This window comes from Octopus bimaculoides, chromosome 16 (genome assembly GCF_046866305.1).
Source record: "Octopus bimaculoides isolate indiv1 chromosome 16, ASM4686630v1, whole genome shotgun sequence".
Taxonomy (NCBI): domain Eukaryota; kingdom Metazoa; phylum Mollusca; class Cephalopoda; order Octopoda; family Octopodidae; genus Octopus; species Octopus bimaculoides.
In genome coordinates, this window is record NC_142943.1 from 48,320,285 (window position 1) to 48,342,396 (window position 22,112).

Below are 22,112 nucleotides of genomic sequence, written 5' to 3' on the forward strand. Positions count from 1 at the left end.
GTATAGTGGATTGGAACAAAATATAATCTGATATTTTTACAGTCGAGTGAGAGAAGAAAGAAAGACAACAGCGACGACATACCTGGGAGGTACGAACGGAAGCACTTTGTTTTGGAAGTCTTTTGTAAAATAAGGTAGGAAAGGTAGTAATGTTGTGATAAAGCATGGAGAGTGACTCGAGCAAGTTCTTGAAGGAATTGCCGGTGCCAGAGAAATTCGAAGAGAAGCAGATACGAATACAGAACTTCGTTCAACGACAACACACGTTAAAAAACAAAGTCGTACTTGTTACGGTAGGTTGCAATCATTTCCACTAATCAATCAATTCTTTCATTCATTCATATTTCCCATAATGGATAATATTATTTAAATTGTCACTGAATTTTATGTTGATTTGCATTTATATCTATTCCGCGGCCTGTTTTTAATTTACATGCATGTATGTGCGTGTGCATGTATGTATATATATATATATACATACATATATATATATATATATATATATATATATATATATATATATATGTATATGTGTGTGTTGGTGCAAGGAGGAAGAATAGGAACTCAAAACATGAGTATATATATATTTTAAATTAATATTTAGCAGAAGCAACAGAGTGACTCAAGGTCTGAAAGTTTCGTGCGTTGGCACTTATCAAACTAGTTTACATATGTTTCGTCTTAACTGTCGGAAAAGGAAGTATTCAAAACCATAGCAGAGATTAATAATATATGTAATTATGCTCAAGTCAGCCTCTACCAAGATTATATATAATTTACACACACACACTGGACACATATTCTGATTGTACTAAATGATGATGTTAAATATTCCCGGCATCTTTATAACTCATGTATCACGATTTGATTTGATCTGATCGTAATTTGTTTTGAAATCTAATAATACGCACTCATAAACAAATAGTAAATCTAGTTAAAGAATTGTGTGGAAAGTTTGTGTATTTATTTTAAAGTAATGGTTATGCCAGAGCAGTTGGTTCAGTGCGGTACCTTGTACTTAACTACCTCCCCTATGACAACCACCTTACGCCACTGGTGTTCATTAAACGATATTTATTCCATCGCTGGATGGAATACTTTTTATGTTGATCCCACAAATAACGGAACAATGTGTATATATATATATATATATATATATATATATATATATTCGCATCGTTTAAGTAACACATTTCAACCGCTCCATTTGAGTTGGCGTATGGTTTGAAACCAGTTTTTCAAGCGTTTGATTTTAGTGTCCATGTTTGAAGGTGACACGCAGTTATGAATGGAGTCATCATAAAATTTACGAGTATGCTGCTCTAAGAATATTCCATGGGCTTGACAGAAGTGGTGGTGGTGGTGGTGGGGGAGATTCCAGCTTTGCTATTACTACTGTTCATCAACTAAGCTCAACTATATTACTTAGTGGAAATAATGCAGTTGTCTATAGCTAAGCAGACATTCTTAATGAAGCTATTTTTCATCATTTCGTAATATTTTCCACTTTCTATATATACATTTAAAGAAAGCCATCGCTGATCAATAGACGCCGTCAGGTTGTTATTTGAAGTTTATGTTGTGATTTGTTGTTTTGTCCCAGATTAGCTCCGACTGAGATTTATGGAAGACATTTCATCAGTAACCGGCTTTTTTCCCCACCCCGGGCCTGGCTAAAACTATATCATCTAATGTATCTTTTTCTTTTTAGATTGTAGGGTTTACGGTTTAAGGGAAATTCGACTGCTATTTCAAACAACTCGAGGCTTGCTCATTGATTCAGGTGCATGAGGTCAATACTGGCTGGATAGCACTGGCATTCCAGTCTTGACCGTCACATCGTTTTCCGAAATACGCCGCCCCCACATTTTTTTAAGCAGTAGGAAGTGACTTGAGTGAGATTCGGCGGTTATTTTTTGCATATCGAACAACCATAGCGGCCCCTTGTTTTGTTTACTCGGATGTTTATTTAATATGTAGACACACGTATAGGCGGCTGTGTTCAAGACGCTTCCTTCTCAATCATGTGGTCTTGGTTTGGTCTTAACTGTCTTGAGTTTAGTCCCACTACGTGAAACCTTGGGCAAGTGTTTTCTACTTTGGCCGACCAAAGCCTTGTGAGTTGATTTGGTGGACGGAAACTGAAAGAAGTCCATCAAACAGGTTGAGAGAATTCTTGTCTCTGGTTGGAAAAGAGTCGATGGAACATTCGGATTGGATGGTTCGTTCCCTGCGTTCCTTTCCACACGTCATGTTTCTAAGATATTAACATGAATTGCGCACGTCACTGTCATGGTGACATACTTTTAGGTGGTATCTTTTTTTTGCCTCCTATTTGTTGCAGTCTTTAGACTGCGGCCATGCTGGGGCACTGCTTTGAAGGGTTTAGTCGAGCATATCGACCCTGCCCTCCGTACTCATTTTCAAGTCTGGTACTTATTCTATCAGTCTCTTTTGCCGAACTGCTGAGTTATGAGGACGTACACAAATCATCATCGGTTGTCCGTCGGTAGTGGTATGACGGACACACATATACGACAGGCTTCTTTCAGTTTCCGTCTACCAAATCCACCTACAAGGCTTTGGTCAGCCCACTGCTATAGTAGAAGGCACTTGCCCAAGGTGTTGCCCTGTGGGATTGAACCTAAGATCGCATGGTTGGGAAGCAAGCTTCTTAACCACACAACCACATCTGCACCCATAAGTACATCCAGATCATAAATAAACATCCAAATAAACCATAGAAAAGTGAATGGCTACTCAGGTTTTATTATTTTATCCAATCCTTTATTGTTTACCTGAATTAAATGCTTCTTAGAGGGCATTTTCTGATTTCCATGTCTAGTCGAATATTCCTAAGCTTGAAAACTGTTGATAGTACTAGTAAATATTAAGAAAGAAATTCTATGGTTCGTGGGCCACCTTTCTCGTTTTCTATAGTTTATTTATTCATTGTCATATCAATCATGAAACTACAATGGTTTCTTTTCTAATCTTGAAGTTGTTAATACAGAGCTATCTCTCTCTACTTAAGGCTACTCTATTTACTCTGTCTTCCCCCCACTATGACTATTGTTACTGCCGAGACAATGACAAGACCTCTATTTGACCTGCAAGTCCTCTTAAAATCGCTCCCACATTTTGTCATCTTAAAAAAGAAAGTACACGTTTGATAATGTTGTCCTGGATAAATTGCATAAAATGACAATCCATGCCAGCATGAAAAACAGACGTTAAATGATCAGGATAATATGAATATAACTGGAACATTTTTGTCAAGTGTCTGTCAAGCTAAACAGTTACTGATATACCACCTTTGAGCCATATACTAAGCATTTTCTCTCATCCTTTCATCACCGAATCTCTGTCTTTCAAAAGCCACGCTAAACTTATAAAGTCATCACCATCTGAAGCACTAAGGATCTAAAGAGGTTATGGGTCCTTCTCCATTTCTTAGACTAACCGCTTGCAAACTAATATGTTAATTTATATCAAAAGCCAATGTCAAGCTGTTAATCCATGTTTCTTTTATTCTGTGGATCAATAATTACCTTGATCTTTATTGTTGCTCAAACAAATATCTTTCTATTCACTGGACATTCTGAGATATAGGTTTACATTCAGCTTTTCGTTAAGCTTCATATCAAACCTATTTATGTCTACAAATTCTGAATCATTGAGAGCTGGAAAGAGGCTTGAAGAGTATGGATATACTGATCAACAACAAATCTAAGACAGAGATATGGTGACCTCAATAACACTGGTGTCATGAAAAAAAGCAACAAAAGAAAAGCACCCCAAACACTGTAATGTGGTTGGGATTAGAAAGGGCACCCAGCCATAGAAACTATACCAAAGTAGACATTGGACCCATTTGATTCTGTCAAACTGTCCGACCCATTGCTAAGCACAGAACATGGATGTTAAGTGGTGATGATGATGACATTACACATACTACATTATCATCGTCGTTTAACATCCGCTTTCCATGCTAGCATGGGTTGGACGATTTGACTGAGGACTGGCGAAACCGGATGGCTACACCAGGCTCCAATCTGATTTGGCAGAGTTTCTACGGCTGGATGCCCTTCCTAACGCCAACCACTCAGAGAGTGTAGTGGGTGCTTTTACGTATCACCCGCACGAAGGCCAGTCAGGCGGTACTGGCACTACATGTATTTAAAAATTTTTGACTGAATGTGAGGATTTATTTAGGTACATGGACAGTTTCAATCAATGAGGGACTACAAAATTGTTGTAGGGGAATTTACACAAATGAAATGAAGTGGCTATAATGGGGGAATTAAGAACCTTATCTTAGACATTAACTATACAGCCCTTACCTACAGTTATTTGTTAAGTTTAGTTATTTTAATATAGATCAGATTATTCTATGACTTAAGCAAATCTTCTGTTGTCAAAACAATGTCTTTGCTACTTGTAACATTTGTTAGTCGACTGAGGCACAAGCTGGGAACAGGAGTGTTTCACTATCTCTCACTGTTTTAGCTTTATTATATATAGCCTAGCTTTCTGAGACCTAATTTCTGTTCTAGCTTCATTATATATCATCTAGCTCACTGTCCTTTCTCTAAAGTTTTGATGTAACTGTTTTGTTTAATCAGAATTTTAAAGTTTCATTGCTCCTATATATATATAGCAGTGCTCTTATATATAACCCAAATACATCCATGCTTGTATACAGCCAAATTTGTTGGCTATATTAGAAGTTTGCTTCTAATTAAATTCCCTATCCCTTGTCCTTGTTTTCTGTATTATTTATAAAACAAGATGTTTTAACACCTCAGTTAAAATAAACATAGATGGGTAACATCTGTCTTATAAATTTTATAAGAAATGTTCACAAATCAAGCAGTAGTGGGGAACAAAGATACACACACAAATATATGATGGGCTTCTTTCAGTTTCTCTCTGCCAAATCCATCCACAGAGCTTTGGTCGGCCTGGGACTATAGTAGTAGATACTTGCCCAAAGTCCCGCTCAGTGGGATTGAACCTGGGAACTGTATGGTTGGGAAATAAACTTCTTACCACGCAGCCAAATCTTTTTTCCAGAAAACTGCCTGAAAAAAATTGACCTGGGTCCTATATGGGAAGTTAGGTCGCCTCTAAGCTATAATGCACTAAAACCCCTTTTTCTGAATCTGCGTCGCACAAATTGGAGTGTGTCTTTTATGCCATCAAATACGTTTCGTCATATACCGGACAATTGACCACGTCCAACGCTTAGATTTAAAGGGAAATAACTCAAGAGAGTTCTCTGAATTTTATTAGTCGATACAGTTTCTAGATTAACCGCAAGAATATTGTCAAACAGATTAATCTCGTGCATGATAATTGGATCATAATAGTTAAAAAATAAAAAAACAAAATTTTCTGCAATTTGTGGCGGGGAATACAATCGTGTATATTGGCTCGAATACTTCACTGGTTCTCTATTTTATTGACTCCTGGAAGGACGGAAGTTGTCCTTGGTGAGAGTTTTACTCGGAAATATGAAGGGCCGTAACTAAGTAACACAAATATTTTGTCTCATGCTCTAACGTTTTTTTCAATCCACAGCCATTTGCTAAATAATAATAATAACGAGCACTCAGAGAGCGCAAACCTCCGCCAAGGCAACACTAGCGTCCTCTCAACTATTAGCGGGAGATGATTTTTAAAATGAGAATATCTGAAATAAACTCCACTGCTCTCACAAACGAGAATACTAAAAATATACCCGGCTGCTCTCAATAATTAAGTATGAAAAAGCCTGGAAAAACAATCCAGAATCCTTGTCCAGTATCTGATCGATCCCAAAATGTAATCAATTCGTGCCAGTCACGAGGCTAAACATCCCTGAAAGCTTCATCCAAATGCATCCAGCGATTCTTGAGATATTTTGTCCAATGACAAACAAACAAACACAACTGAAAACAATACCTCCACCTTCGCTAAGGCGGAGGTAATAATCCTTTGTGCTATAGGCACAAGGCCTGAAAATTGTGGGGAGGAGTAAGTCGATTACATTGACCCCAGTGCTCAACTGATACTTATTTTATCAACCTTAAAAGGATGAGAGGCAAAATCGACCTCAGCAGAATTTGAGCTCAGAACATAAGGGCAGATGAAACGCCGCTAAGCATTTTGTTCAGCGTGCTAACGAGTCTTCCAGCTTGCAAATAATACTAATGATTCTCATCGTTTGTAACATAGGCACAAGACCTGAAATTTTGGTGGGAGAGGGTTAGTCGATTGCATCGATCCTAGCGCTCAACTGGCCCTTATTTTATCGATCTTGAAGGGACGTAAAGCAAGATCAACTTCAACATTATTTGAACTCAGAATGTAAAGAGCTAGAAGAAATGTTGCTAAGCATTTTGTCATGTGTTCTGATAGTTTGGTCAGCTTGCTGCCATAAGAATAATAATGGTCTCAGATTTTGATACAAGGTCAGCAATTTCAGGAGAAGGCCGAAGTCGATTACATCAATCCCAGTGTTCAACAGTTATACATTTTATCGATCCTGAAAGAATGAAAGGCAAAATCGGCTTTGGTGAAATTTGAACTCAGAATGCAAAAACAGATGAAATACCACTTTATCCGGCATGCTAATGATGCTGCCATAATAATGAGAAGACGAAATTAAGGATAATCATATGTTGAAATTTTGAAGTTGTTTAAAAGTTATCAGCATGAAATATAAAATATATTTCTAATCCACACAAATCCTATATTTAATGACAGCTTATCTCACAATAATCATGAGCTGGCTCAAGTTAAATGAAAATATGGATAAAATAAAATTCAAACTAAATTTATGTATCTATATCATATGTGGATTATACCACATTTTGCAATGTTTGATATATTTTGGAGAATTAATATATGTTGTTAAATTTAATTTCTTCTGTTTCTGTTGTTAAAATGTACTGTTAGGATTAATGGTGCTAAATGGTTGTCCTAAAAGGAGGAATAGAAGAAAGTCTGTAACAAGGAACAGGATTGGAAAATTAGATGGGAAATATATCAAGTACATATGTGCGTAGCTGTGTGGTAAGAAGTTTGCTTCCCAGTCACATGGTGTTGTGTTCAGTCACACCACATAGTACCTTGGCCTCAGGTCACCCAAAGCTTTGTGAGTGAATTTGATTAAAGGAAACTGGAAGAGGTCTGATGTATGTATGTGTGTATATATGTGTGTGTATGTGTGTGTGAGAGTGTTATTGTCTCCTTGCCGTGACTTCAGGTGATAGCTGTAAATGTCGCTAACAAGCAAGTGATGTCCTTTGTTTCCAATCTTCTGTGAAAACAATATCTGCTCATGGGGAATATTACCTTCCTTGAAAACAAGTTAGCAATAGGAAGGGCATCAGGCTATAACAAATCCGCCTCAAATGAATTCCATGCAAGTATGGAAAAGTGAATGGCAAACAATGATTTTATAAATATATGCTAATAAAGAGCTAAGAATTTGGAAACTTTCGGAGTTGTCTCCCTTGTTTAGCCAGCAAATAGTTGTTGGTCAAACCTTAAGGCTTATACTTGGTCACTATTATTTCTGAAATTGAAAACGAAAGATAAAGTCTTTATAACATAAATATGTGGGCCAGAGTCTCTTGATAATTACCTACTAATTAACACCAGAATACAATATATAGAGGAAAAAAATAGGTAGGAACAAATCAATACTGTGAACTCAATGCAAATGATGGTTATAGAAAAAAAAGTACAGTGGATGTTCCCGGCATACTGATTAAGAAGCAGGGCTTCATACATAACGGAAGCACTAGCTTGAGCCCTTCACTCTTGATGGAGCTATGACTTTTTCTCCAATCTCTTGATTCTGGGCTGTCTTCTCTTCTCCCTGGTCTGGTTGGTTTTTGAATTGACGTTTCTCTAACTTTACTTTCTTCTAGATGGTGGGATAGGGGTGTTGGCTCTAACTGAACCCATTTTTACCTCTGGGTAGAGGTGGTCCCTATTAGTCTGGTCTCCATCCTTTGATGTATCCAACAGGGGAGGCTCCACCAGGGGCTTGCACTCTGCTGCCGTAGCTCCCAAAGTCATACTGCACTGCAACAAGGACTGGACTTTGAGGTAATTAATTGTTGGAACACTCCTTAGATTGGTCATTATTAGATGAAGACAGGTATCTGAGGCACAGGCGTGGGTGGGTGTGAAGAAGCTTGCTTCCCACCCACATGGTTCTGAGTTCAGTCCCACCACATGGCACTTTGGGCAAGTGTCTTCCATTATATACTCTGGCTGACCAAACTCTTGTGAGTGAATTTGCTTGACAACCAGTGTTGGTATGTTTATGACCACATAACTTAGCAGTTTGGCAAAAGTGACCTATGTAATAATTAGCAAGCTTTTTTTTTTAAAATAAGTATTAGAGTAGATCCATTCAACTAAGAATTCTTCAAGATGGTGCCTCAGCATGACCACAAGTAAAAAAAAAAAATATTTTTCCTAATGTGAGATGAAGTTAGATGATGTGAGATATTTATCCTCTTTACTATTATAAACAACCACTTATCTCCACTGATTATATCAGTCTGGATTATTTACACTTGTAATATCAATCCAATGTCAGTGGTTTCCAACCTTTTCTATATCCAGGCCAAATCCAGAACTTGGGCCACACCATAAAAAGTAAAATGCAAATCAGCCAAAGAAAAATTGATTATATTTATGCATGAGTCCCACATGAAGCCCTGGTAGACGCGATTAAGAACTGTTCTACATACTTGTTCAACTTACTAATGAGTCCTTCAACTCTTCCTAAATTTAACCCTATTGTCGAAAAAAAAAAGGGACATATTGAATAATGTTGTCCTTGATACACTGGCTGAAAAGAAGAGACGAGGTTGTCACGGTTAGAACGCCTGTAATCATAGCTCTTTTGGATGAGAGTTCTGGTTTAGACTAGCCCTGACCCACAATCTATAATGGTAAAAACACAATCAATTTTTACGGCCTATCAAGGGAAATAACTTTCAGGGGTTCAACAATTTTTCCTTTTCTGTTCCTCGTTTTCATTCACAGGTAAACATGACTCGTGTGGCATGATTTGGGTAAAATAAGTTAAAGGTCAGAGCTATCCATACTCAGTACTACAATCATGATTACATTGCTCAGGTTAGTTGATAGGCTGTTTGGTTTCGTTTTGGACAGACCTATTTTGTTAGAAATGGTGCCAAAGTATAATAATCCTTTTTATGTAGAAAGTTAGAAGAACTTGACTCCTTGGTTTTCTTATCAATGCTGCCAAAGACCAGTGGTTGTGAGGCAGTGTTTGGTATTATGAGAGCCAGGAGTTAATGTTGCTTGAGAACATTATTATAATCACATGGAGTGGCTGTATGGTAAGTAGCTTGCTAACCAACCACATGGTTCCGGGTTCAGTCTCACTGCCTGGCACATTGGGCAAGTGTCTTCTACTATAGTCTCTGGCTGGCCAAAGCCTTGTGAGTGAATTAGGTTGATAGAAACTGAAAGAGGCCCATCGTGTATATATATATATATATATATATATATATATATATATATGTGTGTGTGTGTGTGTGTAAGTCCATGTTGTGTGTCTGTGTTTGTTCCCCCTCTATCATTTGACAACTGATGTTGGTGTGTTTGCATCCCAGTAACTTAGCGGTTCAGCAAAAGAGACCGATAGAATAAGTACTAGGCTTAGAAAGAGTAAGTCCGGGGGTCGATTTGTTCAACTAAAGGCGATGCTCCAGCATGGCTGCAGTCAAATGACTGAAACAGGTAGAAGAATCTGGATTATAAGATTTGATTATACAATGTATTTGAAATTTGTTCAATATTTTTTGGGAAGCGTAGTTGGTTGAGTGGAGGAGATGTTAACTAAGGGCTGAAAGATTGGTGGTTGATGGTTCCTGGAGAGGCAGATACTGTATTTTTTGGTATACAAGTCAACGTAGGCGCGGGAGTGGCTGTGTGGTAAGTAGCTTGCTTACCAACCACATGGTTCTGGGTTCAGTCCCACTGCGTGGCACCTTGGGCAAGTGTCTTCTACTATAGTCTCTGGCTGACCAAAGCCTTGTGAGTGGATTTGGAAGATGGAAACTGAAAGAAGCCTGTCGTATATATGTATATATATGTATATGTATGTGTGTGTATATGTTTGTGTGTCTGTGTTTGTCCCCCCCAACATCGCTTGACAACCAATGCTGGTGTGTTTACGTCCCCGTAACTTAGCGGTTCGGCAAAAGAGACCGATACAATAAGTACTAGGCTTCCAAAGAATAAGTCCCGGGGTCGATTTGCTCGACTAAAGGTGGTGCTCCAGCATGGCTGCAGTCAAATGACTGAAACAAATAAAAGAGTAAAGAGTAGTATATAGTGTAAATATTGAAACAGCACCATCCCTATCTTTCCAAATCTTGCTGCATTTCACATGGAATTTTTGGTCCACCAAAGTTGTCTTGGTGTTTAAGTCAACCTATCTTTTTTTACTGTCAATTTTGGTCTGAAAAATTTGATTTGTATGGTGGAAAATATGATATGTCATATAACTAGCATTTATTTAACTTGCAGATCTGATTTCAATGCTCTCAAAGTAGTTTGGGGGGGGGGGGATGTGGTTTAGCCATTCAAACTAACTTACTGTAGATGATGCAATTGGAGTTTAAAGGGTTTCCCTCTTAAGACACAAAGGGTTTTAGAAATCTCTGCTTTATATATTTATCATAATCATTTATTTACAGGTTTGTGTTATATAAATTGCATTTTCTAAGTACCTCATTGTTGTGTTTACCTTTTTATTTATTTTTAGTCTGGAGGTACCATTGTTCCATTAGAAAGCCGAACTGTACGTTTTATTGACAACTTCAGCCAGGGGACTCGTGGATCAGCATCAGCCGAGTATCCTTATTCTGTGTTTTTTTTTTTTAAACTTTATACTATTCTAATTTATATTTGTTTTTACTATTTTCAAAATGATGTCTTGTTTAGTAACTTTGATAGAATCTAAGACAGAAAAAGGCAAAAAAAAAAAATGTGTTAGCAAAAGGGAAAGTAGACTAACTGGCCTCAAGCATCAATACTTAAATGAAATCAATGGACTGACTAATTCTACCATATAATAATAACATTGAAAAATAGCTTAGGAATGAGAGCTCAGGTTTGAAATTTCCCCAAGACACCTGATGAAGGCTGGAGGGTATATCAGCCGAAACATTGTGTTAACAACAAACAAGATGAGGACAAATATCTGTCAGATGTAAATAATGTAATTCTACCATATATCAGTGAAAAGATGCTGATGGAAAATATTGAAAGGAATTTGGAATTTAAAATCTAATTTAAATTTCCATACTTAAAGGATTTGGAGGAAAGGACGTGAGAGAAGGGAGACTTAATATACATTATAAACAGAACTTTGACTGATGCATCTACTATTGAAAAGACAAAAAAAAAATTGTAATTCTCATGCTTTACCCACAGAATAGCAAGAAAGATTAAAAAATACTTTATTGGTTGGAGGTGTCCATCAATGGAGGGTCAAATCTATTTACTTTAGCTTGCTCACTTTGCTACCACATGGTTTCAGATTTGATCCCACTGCATGGCACCTCAGGTAAATGTCTTCTACAAAAGGCATTGATATCCCCAGGCTGATCAATGCTTTGTGAATGAATTTGGTAAGCAGAACCTGCAGGAAGCCTGTCATATGGATGTGTGTGAATATTTATGTTCCACATGTCACCCACTGCTTAAGCAAAATGATAATGACATTATGGTTTGTCTCTCTGCACTTTCAAAGGTTTCTAGAAAAAAACTTTCTTGCTTAAAATGGCTAAAGTTTGGTAAAAAGAAGAGCATTTGTTCATTTTTATTTGTTTTTACATGTTTTTTTTTATACTAGCATCTGGCCATAGAATCCTGCCTCAGATTCTCATCAAATTCTTGTTAGCATAGGAAAAAAACAAATGCTAAGGAAATTAATAAATTCACTAACCATTTAACATTCTTTCCAATATCAGCTTAAATTGAAGTTTCAAGGAAACTTTCCCTCATCTGATCTCATCTTGAAAATTTACCATTTTACATTTATTTATTTAAAAAAAGCAAACCCAGTGATTTTACAAAAGGCAAATGTTATTTTCATTTAATTTGTAAATAGATATTTTCTCAATAGTGGTTATGCAGTGATATTCTTACACAGAAACGGCTCTCTTGAGCCATATTCTCGCAATTTTTCACGCAAAAATCTACTTGATTTTCTTGAATTCCGTGAAGATGGCCAGACACAGTCACTTGCAGGTAAGTTTAATTAAAAATACTTCATTATCACATTAATACTTTACTGTTACTTTTGTTTGTCTTTTCACCCTTTAGCATTCATATTATTCTGTCCAAAGTAATGCCTTTTTATCCACATTGTTTTGAATTAATCAGGCATTATCCTGTAGGTTTGAGGGATTTTGATAATGTGATTGTTTATTTTTAGAATGACATGGCAAGGTAGGTTTGAGAGGCTGGATCTGGCTAGTTTTAACATAAAACAGGTAGAATATTTGGACCAGACATGGCTGGCTTGAATGCTAAAGGCTTAAAGAAATGTTGAAAAACCTTTCTCTAAATTTTAAAAGTTACATTGATTTTCCACATGGTCTAAGGTGAAGGCTTCCAAAGTGGAAGTTCTCAAACCAACAGAACTCCCTCCGTGCAATCTCATAACCAATTAGAAACAGCAGCCAAATCTCTATTTGGAATGTCATCTCATGGGTATTCTGATAAGGAATTCTTCTTGATCATAGGTTTACTCAGTAAAAGACTGACCTTGGGCTAAACACGTTTTATATCTTAGCCAAATTATGAAGTTGTTTTTTTTTTTTGCAAGAACTGCCAACTGCTTCAATCAGTTTTTTTTTTTTTTGTTTATTTGTCTTAATTCTCTTATGCTTATTGTGTTTGTTTATATGTTTACTTTTCTTCTTTCCTGTACATAGTGCAAGGCAAGTACGAGGAGAAAATTAGCAAGATATTACGCATCTATCAAAAGGTAACACTTTCTGAAATGCTACTATCAGTAGATTTTACAACGTTGAGTGAGTATTTATATTTACTCCGCATAGCAGCTCTGGCACTAAAAACTCTCCACCTCAACGCTATGCTCTATCTTGCAGCAGCTGTGTCTGACTTCTATATTCCCAAAGATCAAATGGTATGGATGCTGTTTTATCTTATCTTTTTATCTTCTCTTCAAATCTGATAATCTTGCTTGTTTAACTCTTTTGATACTAACCTGTCTATGACAATCACCTCACATGTTGCTCTACATATTTTGTCTGTGGGGAAAAAGAATTAGGTTCTTGTGACTGGAACACGTTTAATCACAGCTCTGATCAGTCAAGGCTGATCAGGGACTAATCAACAACAACACTCAATAACACTTATAGCATCTGTTATCATCTATGTCAGTGGTTCTCAACTAGGGTCCACATGGCCCTTCAGGGTCCACATAAGATTTTGTTGCAATAAGATTTATCTGCAATAAATTGTTTATAGTTCTGCTATACACAAAATATTTTATCAATTTTTAAAACATACAATTTATAATAATGTTTAATTATAAAAAATATAATTGGATTTTTTAAACATTGACTGACTCTGGGAGTCCATTTGAGATAAATGGGAACCAAAGGGGTCCATAGGTAAAAAAATGATTTAAGAACCACTGATTTAGATCAATCAGGGGCAATCAAAGTGCAGCCTGTGGGACTTTGTGAATGACATGCCTAACAGTAAATTACCTTGAATTTTTTTTTTAATTGTATGGCTCACCTGATAATGAGCCATGTCTCACATGGCCCACTTCTCGAGAAAGGTTGCCCATGCATTATCTAAATCGATGTTGTTTAACCCCATTCAGTCTTGGTTGATAGAGATCTATGATAAAAAAAAAAAAATCCAACCATAACCATATCATTTTTTTCTTTATTTTTTCAGGCATTGTTTATTTAGGACTACATTATCCAACATGTTCTTTTGTTTTAAAGTTATTTGGCCATGATTTGAGGGAAATCATCTTGCTATTTCTAAGATGTTGATTGACCATTTAGAACCCCTCTCTCCCTTGAAATAGTTTCTATATTGCTGCCATGTTAACTGATATTTACTGTCTCCTTTTGTAGCCAGAACACAAAATCCAGTCCTCAAATGGCTCTCTACAATTATCTCTTCAATTGGTTCCTAAATTATTGGAACCACTTGTCAAAGACTGGGCACCAGATGCTTTTATAATTTCTTTTAAGGTCAGTAACATTTCAGTATATTGCACATTTTCAATCAAAATACATATACTTGACTAGTACATCATCGTCATCTTCATCATCATCATCTAATGTCCATGTTCCATTCTGGCATGAACCTGGAACCTTGGGAACCTTCTTAGCTATTCAACTATTACTGTGTCCAGTGCAAAGCTAATGTGAAATAAATTTCCCTTTGGATAAGATGATAATCTGTGTGCATGCAGATGATCCATTTCCTAGAGCCAGAGAAGTGAGATGTGTCGAATTAAGATATACAACCTGACTTATACAGGTGGCAAACTGGCAGAGTTGTTAAATTGTAGAACAAAATGTCATGTAATATTTGAGTTCACTGCATTCTGAGTTCAAACCCTGACAAAGTCAACTTCTTAACCACAATGCACCTTCCTCCTTAAATGAAACATGTTCTTTTTTTTTTTTTTCCTTTTTTTTGTCTTTCCATGTTATGGATTTTAATTTAAAGCAAATTCATAACAAAAATGTCTTTTTGTTACTTTTAGTTAGAAACTAACAGAAGTTTGCTGATATCGAAATCAAAAGCAGCTCTAGAAAAATATCAACACCAGGTAAGGAAACAAAATATTTTCCTATATTGTTAGGGAAATTTTCTGGAGATACTTTTTTTCAAAATTTGATACCTTAGACTATTCACCCTATTTTCTAGTATTTAATTCAATGTAGTATATAGTGCAAATATGTAGTGTAAACATTCAAGTATCATCATTACCTTTCCAAACTCTGCTGCATTTCACCTGGAATCTTTGGTCTTCCAAAGTCATCTTGAGTATATAAGTTTAACTACATTTTAAGCTGTAAATGTTGGCCCATAAAATTTGACTTGTATGCTAGAAAATATGGTAATGATAGCTCAAGTTTAAAAGACTGTTACCTGAAAAGTGAGACTGCTAACTCTCAATGTCAAGGCAAGTGTGGTCATGTATCTCTAAAAACTACAAACTCTACATATATACACTGTACAGGTTTGGCCAGAAGTCACCTGGCAGTAAATCACAACCATTTAGTTCCAAGATTTATTTATGTTTAACAACTGAAGGAATTTAATAAAAGCACCTAAATATGAAACATCATGAAAATTGTTCAAACTGAAGTCCTTCTTGAGCGACACATTTTTCCATTCGAGTCAATACAGAATTACAAATATTATTTATGGAGTTTTGATTTACTTTTGGCCAACCTTGTATAAATAGAAATTAGAGACTTAGAGGAGATGGAGGATGATATGTATAATTCATCATATGTACAGTGTAAGTTTTATATATAATTCTGGATAGATTTCAGCTGTAACTGCTTAAAGCAGGGTTGACAGCAGGATGCTGTGAACCTCTTTTAACTTCTGTGCTTCAATATGTTGTACTTTAAAATATATATCATGTATATGAAGAACACACCATATTTACTCATGTGTAAGTTGCACTGTTTTTATTTGATTTTAACTGAAAAAAAACTGGGATTCAATCTATACACATTGCAAACCTAAAACTGAAAGGAAAAAAAAATTGTACCAAAATTTAACACTAAATTAGGAGTGCAACTTATACATGAGAAAATTTGGTTAATTGCTGAAACCTCTTCATTTGGTAATGTTTACTTTCTCTTCATTCTTTCCTTCCACTGTATTCTTCTTTCAATCTGTTCTTTTCCATTGTATCTTTCTACTCTGTTCCTCTCTATATATTCCATATTTCTTTTTCTCTAATCTTTCTTCCTCTCTCTATTCTTTCAATAAATATCGTTTTCATTTTCTATAATTTTCCAGTTAGTCATTGCCAACCTTCTTGAGACAAGGAAAGAAGAGGTGATTCTAGTTACCAAAGACTCCTCAAAACCAATCATGCTGTCTGCCGAATGTCTTTCACAAGGAATTGAAATAGAAGAGCTCATTATCAAAGAGTTGATAGCCAGACACAATGAAATGTTAAACAATAAATAATCCTTTATAGGGATGAGGGGGCAGGATTGGTTCGTCTGCAATCAGTTCTTCAACATTCTGCTACGTCTCATTAGTTTGAAGAATGAAGTTTTATAGAAACTGTGATTTTGTAATTCTGCTGTAAATTTTATTTTTCAAGTAGAATCTTATTACCATGCATATGTATAATTTTTGCACGCTAGATCTGAACGACTGACTTGTGGAAGTGACTGAGATTACTGTATAAGGAAGCTAAATGTAGTGTTAGTGTTGGCAGTGATGCCAGTAAGGAATTTGGTGTATCAGAGCATAAGGATTTACCAAGGGCTAGACTTTGTTGTCCGGTTTTCTTTGGTATTATTTTCTTTGTGTGTGTGTGTATGTATGTTGATAAGGGATTACAGGAATTGATGGTTGCATATAAAAACGTTGCACAGAAACAGACTGTTCAACACCTTGTTGAAATACAAGAAAAATTTGGGAAAAGTTGGCTGGGGTCTACAGTTTTAAAGGTGGACATAGGCATAGATTAGAGTATTAGTTTGTAGTCTGATGTTCTCAAAACTTCATTAACAACAGAGTCTTAACTGTGTGTAGAAGAAGAAAGTGAGCACTTGTAGTCTGTAATAATAAGTGATGACAATGATGGCTCTCCTGTACCTGGAGGTCTTCTGACTAGTGTCTCCAATCAAGGACTCACATAGACCCAGGTTCATTGATCAGCAAAGAAATAATAATAATAATATTCAGGGACCTTTTCTGCAGAATGAGCTGCTCGACCTGAAGGAAATTCTAACTGGGCTCCACCTTCAAGGTCATGCGCTGTTCATCTTGATATGAAATCATCATGTCATGCACATATGGTTGTGATGCATGTGCCTGGTGTACCCTTATCAAATGGGTAGTCATGATGGGCATACTGGGCTTCGTATATTTGTACCCCAGTGTCACTTTGATGGCATGCATTGCTCTCACATTCAATAATAATTCTTTCTGATTTTGGCTCAAAGCCAGTAATTTTCCAAGGAGCGGAAAGTTGCTCACATCAACCTTAGTGCTCAACTGGTATTTTATTTATTGGCTTCAGAAGAATAAAAGCTAAAGGCAACCAGAATGTAAAGTGCCAGAAGAAATATCACTGAGCATTTTTGTCTTTGAACTGTAACATTTCTGGCAGCACACCAATATAATAGTAATACCCTGTCAAAAGATACAACAATTTGACACGGAAGAGAAATGTATTGCAAAAACCAAAATGGAGGGTAAGATAGCTGTAAGTCATGTAAATCATTCTTGTGTAGTCATTACAAACAGATAATGCTTAATAGATCCAGTGAGATCTGTGACATTGATAACAAACTAGAGTTGATGGTGGGACAAATGTATTGGCATAGCTGTTTTGGCAAGCAGCTTTGTCTGTGAACTGATTGCATGCTGATTGAAATTAGTAGCTGTGTAGTATAATTAGTACTCGAGATGAGACTAACAGTAGTTTGTGTTGGTTGAAGTCTGAAGGTGATGGAATCTCTCTTGGGAAGTACTACCAATGGTCTCTCTCTCTCTCTCTCTCTCTCTCAAGGCAGGTTTTTTTTTTGTTTTTTTTTTTCACCCAGTGTAGTAAATATGATGATGTATGGTAGTGAGTTGTTATACTCGGTGAATGTAGAGGATAAGAATGCATATGAATTGAGTACGGTCTGCTGACTTAACATGAGTGTAGCTGAGTTGAGAAAACAACCAAGCAGAAAATTCTTGGGCTGGATAATTTTTAGAAGGCATATCATTAATGTCATTAATTTTCAAGCAAAGCACTTGTAATTTTTTTTTTTTTCCCTATTGGTGGTAAAGTTAGTCATTACATGCATCACCAGTCACAGTAGTACAGCTTTGAACTTGAAATGTCGATTGGACCAGATCTCCAGATATGTTAAACCTAATACTGAGATGTGTTGAGTTAGTGTCTGCAACCTGACTTATTACAGTGGCAGAGTTGTTAAAGTATTGAACAAAATGTCATGCAGTTTTTGTACACCGCATTCTAAGTTCAAACCTTGTCGAAGTTAATTTTACCATTCGTCTTTTTAGGGTCACAAAAATAAAGCGTCACCTCGGGACAGTGAATTGGATAAAATCCTTTGTTTGATCTGGTTCTGTGTTTTGAGATCTTTAATTGTTAAACATGGCCAAGTCTATTGTGGATGATTTCATGAACAAAATCACAACTACTTTGTTATGTCGTCCATCAGTCATCTGTCTGTTCGATAGAACTATAACATGGGCTCATTCAGTATTGTCATTAGTGGTGTCCAATTCTTTGATGTGTGATGCTTGTATGATCAGTTTTGAATTTTTCTATTTATTTGGAGACAGTCCATAGCAGCAAAATACAATTTTCAAACTGTGCTCAAACCTGTTGATGGATTTCAATCTCTGATACACAGAAACACAGATCACTGAACACTGCTCTTCTATAGGGCAAACAGAAACCAGGGCAGTGTCTATCTGTTAACAACTTTATTGATGTAAATAATGCAATATTATTGTAAACATGTAAATTAACCATGGTTCTCCTTTTGAAAGCATCAACAGGCTTCATTATTATTAAAGCAATAACAACTTGATGTTTCAAATTCAAAGCTGTGCTATAGTGACTGGAGGGTGTGTAGTGCAGATAATTAATGATTGCCCTTGTACAACTTTAAGACAAAATGGTAAGACTTGTAAAGAAAGTCTACAATGCAACACCATCCCAATCTGTTAAGAAACAAATGATGGTGGTGGTGGTGGTGGTGGTTGTGGTTCACTTTTTCTACTTTTAAAAAAAAAAAATGTAATTTGTTGCAAAGTTTGATTCTTAAAAGACAAAATTCAAGAGACCAATTCTTTTATAAGTTTTTTTTTTTCCTTATGTTTAATGAGGTTAGCTATTTTTGCAAATTTAGATTCTTCAGATGAATTGTTGGAATGTTCTTGTACAGATTTTTGTAATACTAATGCCTCGATCAGAAAACGGAAACAGAAGCTGTTTTTGTAGCCAGTTTGATTCATTAATGTATTTAATTAGAAATACTTATACTGTGAGGAAAAGATAACACTAGTTCAACAACTTAATCGGTTCTGGTAGGAAACATGGGAGACAACTCTAGGTATGTTTCAGTATTATGAGATCTCAATAGGTTTCACTTTATTTGTTGAAATATTAGTCAGAAAATTACTAAATAGATTAATAATGTTACAAAGAAAAATACCCTATTTAAATACATATATGTCATGGGTTGATAACCCAGAGATGCCATCCACTTGAAAAGCAATTGTTAGTGTTTCACTCTATATTTAACATATGTTTGTCTCCAGCCTACAGGCTCATTATGGCAGAACTCTTCTCACTTTACATTATTCACATTTGACAGATATTTGTCCTCATCTTGTTTGTTGTTAACACAACGTTTTGGCTGATATACCCTCCAGCCTTCATCAGGTGGTCTTGGGGAAATTTTGAACCTGGGTTCTCATTCCTAAGGTATTTTTCAATATTATTATTATTATTATTGTTATTATTATTATTCAGGTGACTACCTGGAATCAAACCTGGATCTGAATAATAATAATAACAACATTGAAAAATACCTTAGGAATGAGAACCCAGGTTCGAAATTTCCCCAAGACACCTGTTGAAGGCTGGAGGGTATATCAGCCGAAATGTTAACAACAAACAAGATGAGGACAAATATCCGTCAAATGTAAATAATGTACATAATTTCTCGTCTCTTAAATATAGAACTGTCTTCTCACTTTGTGGCATATAAGTGACAGCACAAAACTCTCCTCAAACAGGGTGCTGGTTCATTACAAGGTTAACTCCCAGCTACTGCTGGTACTCACTTCAGCTAAGTAGACTGGAGCAGTGTGAAATGAAATGCCTTGCTCAAGGACACAATGCATTGCCTCGTCTGGGAAATGAACTCATGACAATATGGTTCATGAACTTGACACTAATGGGCCATGCACTCATATAATGAGCGCCAAAAGTTCTAATTGGAAATATTAATGAAGACTGCATTATTTTAATAATTTCTTCAGTGACCCAGAGACCTCACCCTGTTGTACTGAAATAGTGATGGGAGAATTACTAAATACTTACTGAAATAATATTAGTCATTATGCTAATGTTGTCTTTTCCTCACTGCTGAAGTATGTTTAAGTAGGTTTTTAATATTAATTACATGAATATATTAACACTAACTTAATTATTGTTTTTACTGCATTTCTGGATAATTAAATAATTAATCGAAACAATTTGGTTTTTTTTTAATAATGAAACTAATCAGTTTTACAGTATCCTGTTTCTCCTACTGGTGGAATGTACCTCATCCTTGTACCTATTAACAGCAAGGTTGACTGAGCTAATTGAAATGTTAAGTACTTTGCTGTAGATGATATAATATTAGGATAAGATACTGTCAAATTTTCAGTGGGGGGGGGGGGGTCTGTTTTATTGACTTGGCCTTCTGTCTCTCTAACAAAAGAATATTCAAGGACAAAATCTAAAAGATCAACAACAACAACAATAATCATCTTAATCCAGACTTCAATACATTCCATCATTTATTTTTTAATTAATTTTTCTATTTCTGAAATATTTCACCATTACTCTGACCATTTTGAAAATTACTTTACATTTGTAACAGTTTGTATTTTGATTCCTTTATAGATTTAGTTATTTACTTAAATCGTTTCAAAGTTGCTTAAAATTTTTTTCCAACTGGGTATCTTTAAATAAATTTTTTTTTTCAATCACTCTCTCACTCAACCACAAAGTTGTGATTTGTAGTACACCAATTTCATTGTTTTGTATTTATTGTTAAAAGAATTGATTGTCTTGCATATGATGTAACCCACTTTGTAATTGAAACCCTACAGACATTTTTGCTTTCAAAGAGAGTTACCATGTAGGTGCAGGCCAAGGTGAAATTCTTTTGAGAAAGACTGGCAACTGCCCTAGTATGAATGTCTCTTATTCCCACAAAACAAATATTTATCCATGAGAAAGACCACTGACTTGGTGCCTGTACAGCTTAGCACCAGGGGCATTGCAGGCATTGCTATCCGAATGCAAGGAAGCAGAAGAGATCCTGCGATACATCTTGCCTTTGGTTACAAGTGATGGCTGAGTCTGATCGTATTAGATTTCGACTCCCCATCATGTACTCCAACACTGTAACCATTTCCCCTTTAAAGTTGTCATTTTGTAAAAAAAAAATTATGTGTCTTGTTTATCATTTGTTGCCAATTTTGATATTTTCCAAGGGTGGGAAACAGCAGGGTAGAAGTTTTAGTTCCTTTATAGAATATTGTTTCCATATGTTTATGTTCCATGTTCAAACTGAATTGAAGTTAAATTTGTCTCTCAGCCATCCTTCTCCCATTCCTTCTCCGGAATCAATAGAATAAGTATTAGTAACACACGTATGCTGGGGGTCAGTTAGACCAAATTATTCTTGTTAATTGGTTTTTTTGTACCTTACTGAGGATCCAATTATCACCGTTTTCATCATGAACGTATGTATGTGTGAGTGTATATCTAGCTTGAGTTTATTCTTTTATATATTAACAAATATATAAATAAACAAAACTATCTTATTGAATTTATCAATTGTAAACTATGCTGAGAATTTTTATTAAATTTATAAAAATAAAAATCAATTTTATTTCAGTTATTCTGTAGTTTGTGTTGTTTTTTCTTTTTTTTTTTTTTTCAGGACAGTTATTTTGTTATTGGTCATTGGTCATCTGTAGCAATGGATTAGTAGTAGTAGTGGTGGTTGTGGTAGTAGTATAGGGGAAATGCTCTGTAACAGCACATCGCTGCA

General features: G+C 35.8%; 1 protein-coding gene across 2 annotated transcripts; it reads left to right on the forward strand.

Annotated features, from left to right (window-relative positions):
* Nucleotides 1-154: 154 nt before the first annotated feature.
* LOC106869582 (phosphopantothenate--cysteine ligase) lies at nucleotides 155-21,959 on the forward strand. Of its 2 annotated transcripts, XR_016244671.1 has the most exons (8): nucleotides 155-293; nucleotides 10,808-10,896; nucleotides 12,158-12,297; nucleotides 12,987-13,201; nucleotides 14,172-14,291; nucleotides 14,813-14,878; nucleotides 16,090-17,504; nucleotides 19,927-21,959. XR_016244671.1 is itself a non-coding variant. In XM_014915383.3 (7 exons), the coding sequence occupies exons 1-7, from the start codon at nucleotides 165-167 to the stop codon at nucleotides 16,261-16,263; spliced, it is 933 nt and encodes a 310-aa protein (XP_014770869.1). In that variant the 5' UTR covers nucleotides 155-164; the 3' UTR covers nucleotides 16,264-21,959. The 2 variants fall into 2 exon arrangements, 1 of the variants encoding a protein (XP_014770869.1); XM_014915383.3 differs by having other exon boundaries at nucleotides 16,090-21,959.
* Nucleotides 21,960-22,112: the final 153 nt, after the last annotated feature.